Below are 6,000 nucleotides of genomic sequence, written 5' to 3'. Positions count from 1 at the left end.
TATGAACCGAATTTGGTTTTAAATATTTCTTTCATACTATCTACTTACATAAATGATTATTGAAAAGGAAATCCAAAAATTTGGTCCCTAGGTTGAGGAATAAAGAAAATTATAAGAAGATATATTACCCATAAAGAAAAAAAAAATACAGTTTCCCATTATAGTAGGGTTAGAGGTTACATCATAAAATACTTTACTTGAGTTTTTTGTGGTTTGCTTCAGATGATTAGTTCAGAGAAATAGATGAGCCAGTACTGAGTTAGCTGCTGTTGTGTGAAGAATACTGGGGACAACAGGCTTTTATCTTATTCTACAGGTACTAGATATACTTTTTCAAAGGGTATTTTGAGAATGAGGAATCAGATTTAAAGGGTAATGTTATTTTAGGATTGAAATTGTCCTTTTCTATGAAGTTATTCTATAAATCCCATGGACCTTTTTTCCCCTATTACTATCTATTTTTAAAAACTTACTTAAACTTTAACAATTAAGGCAATTTATATGTTTTATCCATTCTAAGATATGAGAATTAGCATATTCAGTCAAATGTCATATACACATATATGTATGTGTGTATCTATATATAGATAGATATGTGTGAATGGGTATATATCTCACACAAAGGACAAATAGAACTTGCTCACTGTTATATTTCCTGTATCCAAAACAGTCCCTGGCTCACAGTAAATGTTCAATAAATATTTCCTGCATGAATAAATAATTAACTGTATATCTGAACTGTTTTATAATGTTCATTATTCTCCTTTTCACTTAATATTTTATAGAAATATATTAAATATTACACTCTGCTATATAAGAAAAGTTCTATATCTGGTATGTGAGTTGACATTAGAGTGGCCTATTTACACGCATTATATTTTTTCTTATAATTTTCATACATCAACATGTAACGTTAAATATCACTTTTTAAAAATAATTTGACATATTTTGTCAACACTTATATGTACATCTTTAATAAAATTTCTGCTTCAAATGCTGTTTTTTATATATAGGCCTGTTCTTATGACATAGTGTATTTTCTCTATTTTCCTAAATTTCAAAAATCTCTTATGAATGATGAATGTGTTTTATTTTGAAGAGTGAGTGTTTACCTATATTTCTTTTATTAAGTGTTACAGAATAGGATAAAGTGCCAATCCTTCTTTACATATAAATTAATTCTATTAAAAGAACTAGGCTCCAATGCATTAAAAATAAAATGAATGTATGTTTGAATAATTTAGTGCATTACGGTTTGACTGCAGTGTTTAGGAAGGGTAGTTTCACATTGATTTTAACTCAAAATTACTCTTCATCGGAAGTCTGAGCCTGAGCAGGAATTGGATGTTGAACTGGTATCCCTTGTAAAAGGGTAAAGATAAAATATACAGTTAAGACACGCAAAACAATACAGTTTTGTTTGAAGGTGGTTTTAATTTTACAAATATCAATGGCATTTTAAGAACATAATTATTATATGTTTAGAAATTTAGTAATTGTTGCCATACCCCAAAAAAGAATTTGCATTCTATAAGTATGTAATCTTTTTGTCACGTTCTCTTAATGACCTAATAGCTAAAAGAGAATTCTCATTTTTGTGTGTCTCTTTAGTGTACATTTTCGCTTACACTTTTAGTAGATTTCCATTACTGTAGATATCTCACTTTAGCTTTTAGAATGTTTGAATATATTTGCTAACGTATGCCTGCATTGTGTAATATCTATTATAATTCTTAAATAGATTTCTAGCAATTAATTTGAAATGGAAAAAACAGCCATGCTACCATTTTTTTTTCTTTATGAGAACATTTGGAATGCTTTTAAAGATTAAACCAGTCATCTTCTGGTGACTGGGACAACTTGGGTTCCTTCATCCTTTTAGCACTGAGTAACTGCATTTTCCAGATCTTCACATTATATTGCTAATTCCTGTTAAACAACCATTTTGTACCCGCAAGTTATTAACCAAAGCCATGAATTCACCTTGTAAGTATGCTTGTCATTTAAACAAGGTATATTCCTATTTAACGCTAAACTTCCATAATTAGACACTTTTTGCCGAAAATCAATCTTGGGCTTCCAAGGATATACAGGGGACAGGGCAACAGTGGAAGGAGATCTTACAGCCCCAAACTGCGTAGTATCTGGCTAATTAATCTATTCAGATAGGCCTAAATCATTTTCTATTTGTATGTGGAGTGAGCTCCCATCTTTCTCCAACTTAAATCACCTTAAAAAAACAAAAAAGTGACGTTAAATTTTCAAGAGTAAATTTGGAGTACAGAGCCAGATCAGAGAAATCCTCAATCAAACCTGGACTCCCCTATCGCATGGTGTTATCATTTGGTGACTGACTAGAACTTGGGTTCATCCTTTGGTATCATATTACTGCATTTTCCAGATCATCACATTATATTGCTAATTCTTGATTAACGACCATTTGTACTCCTACACAGCAACCTGAAGGTATCCTTGGTGTTCCCTCTTTGACTATTACCCTAACCCAGGCTTTTGACCTTCAGTCTGTGATGCGCTTTCATTTATCACTGGGGCCAACGTGGTGTGTAAATGGGCTGCGGATCTGGTGGCACTTCCACTGCGTGAACTTTGGGTAGAGTCCAGGATGTGAATTTAATGGGTGGAGAAGCTTCGGCAGCACTGTGAAGTTAGCGCGGCCAACTGCAGGAAGCCATGCTTCACTGCACCCTTCTTGGAAGCTGGCATACTTGCCCTACCCTTGCTACCCACGGGCCAGCTCTTGAGGAAAAGGCCCGCAGGTAGGTCCTCCATGCAGGGAGATGCTCCAGGGGAATCAGTCCCCTCCAGTTCCTCTGATAAAAGACCCCTCCCTCCCGGTCTTCGGCATCCTCCTCTCCTCCCTCCCTCTGAGGCCCGTTCGAGACGTGCACGCTCAGCCCGCGCGACCGGCGCTGCAGCAGGCGGCCCCAACGTCCCCGCCCCCGCGTGCGCGCCCCCGCGTTCTCTCGTTGGCTCGTTCCGGCCTCAGCGCGCCGCCGGCTCCACTCGCCCCCACCCCGTAGCACACCTCGGCGGCTGCGAGCAGCGCGGGGGAGGGGAAGGGGCCGGGAGGTAGGCCGCGGCTGCGGGCCGGACGCGGCGGCGCGCACGCAGGCCTTGCTTCTCCCGGGCCTTCTCCCTCACGCTGGCCGCAGGGCGGGCGCGCACGCCGAGTGACGCTCAGAGGAGGAAGCGCAGCCCCCTTCCCCTCCCTGGCTGCCCCTGGCCCAGCGGGAGCCCCCCCAGTGCGCCTGTGCGGAGGCCTACTTGATTATGTGTGCCCTCTCCGGGCTCCAGCGTTAGCGGCCGGGTGGAGGTGGGGAGGGAAGAAGACGAGGAGGAGGAGGAGGAGGAGGAGGCGGTGGAGGGGAGGTGGGGGGAGTCAGCAAGGACATGGCTCCTGACTCCTGTGCGGAACGTGAGTGACTGAGCGGCAAAGCCCGAGTGAGCGAGCGGCCGAGCGGCGGGCGGGGGCCGGGGACGTAGGGAAGGGAGCGGGGGTGCGGGTGGCTCTGCGGGGGAAGTACTAATTGGCTTGCATGTGTTTTTTTAATGGTCCCCCCAACTCCCTCTTAGATGGTCTCTAGCGACCGGCCCGTGTCACTGGAGGACGAGGTCTCCCATAGTATGAAGGAGATGATTGGAGGCTGTTGCGTTTGCTCAGACGAGAGAGGCTGGGCCGAGAACCCGCTGGTTTATTGCGACGGGCACGGCTGCAGCGTCGCGGTGCATCAAGGTAAACACCCAACCGCCCGCCGGGCCGAACCCGGCCTGCTCCCAACCGTCACCGCTTCCCCCACCTTGGCAGCAACTGCCAGTTCCCCTGCCGCCCCTCCCCCCGCCCCGCCCCGCCCCCGCCCCCGCCCCGTTCCGCGGCCCGGGATTGACTCGGAGGGTCCGCGGCGGGGCGGAGGGGGTGTGGGCTGTGCATGTGGGAGAAAGTGCGTGTGGCCTGGACTGTCATGTGATTCTGCGCTCACTCTCTCAAGTGTCATTTGGCCGCCGCCTGCGCCCGGAGCCGTGGGGCTGGAGACTTTCGGAGGCGGTGGTTGGAGGCGGGGGGCCAAGGGGGGGGGTGGGCGTTACGGGTCGCGGCCTGCGCTCCGGGGGCGACGGGGGGTGGGCGTGCGCCCCTCGGTGGAGTCGCGGTGGCCGTGGGTTGGTTTGGGATCGTGGAGGCCCCTCCCCCTTCACTGGCTGCTCGGGTCTGCCGCAGTGTGTCTGGAGACTTCCTGTGGCATGGAGTCAGGCTCGGGAATGCCACTCGCTGCGCCGGGGCTGGTCGCGGAGGCAGGGCGGTTGCTTGGGCGCTTTAGATTAGGGAGGGGAGGCGCCGCTGCTACACCCCAAGCTTTCTGGCGGAGACCCTGCTGCTGCGGACTGGGAGCTTCCTGCGGAGAAGACGGTGGCCTCCCGCCGCCGCTGTCGTCCTGCTGCAGGAGCGGCTTGACGAGCTGCCCTGGGCTGGTGTTGAGGCTGTAGAGGCGGCATCTGTCCACTTCCTCAGCTTAAGTAACCGAAGAGAAGAGGTGGTGGTGCGGCCAGTGACTTGGGGAGCATCTTAGCTTATTTCTGGGTGTTTCCATTCGGTGAGTTTTTTGGATATTACAAGAAAGCCGAGGACACTAGTAAGAGAGTTTTCTGGCCATTAAAATTTGACTTTTTCTATTTCGTGTGGTAAGGAAACAACCTAGATAATTTTTGGGTGACTCTTCTCTCCCTGTTACTCACCAACCCGCCCTGCTTCCCATTTCTGATTTTGGCATCGAGTGATGCAAATATTTAGATACTATCGAATGAGAGAAAGCCTGAACGTAAGGGGCGAAAGTGCATTCTTTATAGAGTGAAATCTCAGAATGGGTAAGGGAGACTTAGGAGATAGTGAATTAATTACCAGAGTACAGTTATTCTCATTTGTTTTTTGACAAACACCAAAGCTGCACACCTTCCTCCTTTTAAGGAGTGAAAACAGTGTGTGTTGGTACTGATTTTTTAGTGTTCATTGGCATTTGTGGAGGGCATTTGTGGAGGTATTTCTTAGGAATTGCATTCTAAATTATCAAGTTTCAATCAGTAAAGTCGTCTCTTGGTATAGAAAACACTCATTTAAACTTTAAGTTTTCTTGTCTAGAAGTAGTACTTCTGGGTTAAAATAAAAGTTTTTGGACATTGATGCAGTGTTTCTTGACTGATAGGACATTTTTACACTGACATGTTTACAAATTTTAAAAGGAATTACAAGTTTAGCTTTTGGAGTTTTAAAAAAATTGTGCTGGTTTTATATTCTTCTAGTGCTTTCCAGTATTTAAGATATTTCAAGCTTCCTCTGAGCAAGCCCATGCAAAAATGTCAGTTGGTTATTAGTGTTCTAGGTTTTTGGGAAAATTCAACTTTGAGTTAGTTAAATATCAAATTTTTTTTTTTTTTAAACTGGAGTGAGGAGATTTAGATCTACTGAAATCACTTATTGGAACATTCACATCATATTTTTAAAAATAAATTTGTGCTTTTTAAAATAATGGCTGTATTGAGATGTGATTCACATACCAGAGAATTCACCCACTCAAAGTGTACAATCCACTGGTTTTAGTACATTCACAGAGTTTTGTATCTAATTACCACACAACTCTAGAACATTTTCTTTTTTCTTTCTCTCTTTTTTTTTTTTAAAGAGAGGGAGGGGTGGGGGTATAGTGGTGGAGAGAGAATCCTAAGCAGACTCCATGCCCAGCACCGAGCAGGTGGCAGGGCTCATTCTCACAACCCTGAGATCATGACCCGAGGTGAAATCAGGAGTCGGATTCTTTTTTTTTTTTTTAACGATTTTATTTATTTTTGACAGAGAGAGAGAGAGAGAGTACAAGCAGGGGAAGCAGCAGGCAGAGGGAGAGGGAGGGGCAGGCTCCCCGCTCAGCAGGGAGCCCGATGTGGGGCTCGATCCCGGGACCCTGGGATCATGACGCGGGCCAAAGGCAGACACTT

General features: G+C 45.2%; 1 protein-coding gene across 14 annotated transcripts in view; it reads left to right on the top strand.

Annotated features, from left to right (window-relative positions):
• Positions 1–3,021: 3,021 nt before the first annotated feature.
• The window catches only part of MLLT10 (MLLT10 histone lysine methyltransferase DOT1L cofactor), a 208,027-nt gene continuing 205,048 nt past the window's right edge, over positions 3,022–6,000 (top strand). For 12 of the 14 annotated variants that reach the window (XM_025891913.2, XM_025891911.2, XM_025891908.2 and 9 more), the window contains exons 1-2: positions 3,332–3,462; positions 3,595–3,754. In XM_025891913.2, the coding sequence (XP_025747698.1) occupies positions 3,595–3,754 (160 nt within the window). In that variant the 5' untranslated portion in view covers positions 3,332–3,462. Of the gene's footprint in view, positions 3,463–3,594; positions 3,755–6,000 lie in introns of all 14 variants that reach the window. The other 2 variants (XM_073885578.1, XM_073885577.1) reach the window with 2 other exon arrangements.

This window comes from Callorhinus ursinus, unplaced genomic scaffold, assembly GCF_003265705.2.
Source record: "Callorhinus ursinus isolate GAN/ISIS: 27379988/994484 unplaced genomic scaffold, GSC_fseal_2.0 scaffold63, whole genome shotgun sequence".
Lineage (NCBI taxonomy): Eukaryota > Metazoa > Chordata > Mammalia > Carnivora > Otariidae > Callorhinus > Callorhinus ursinus.
This window is presented reverse-complemented; position numbering and strand designations above follow the sequence as displayed.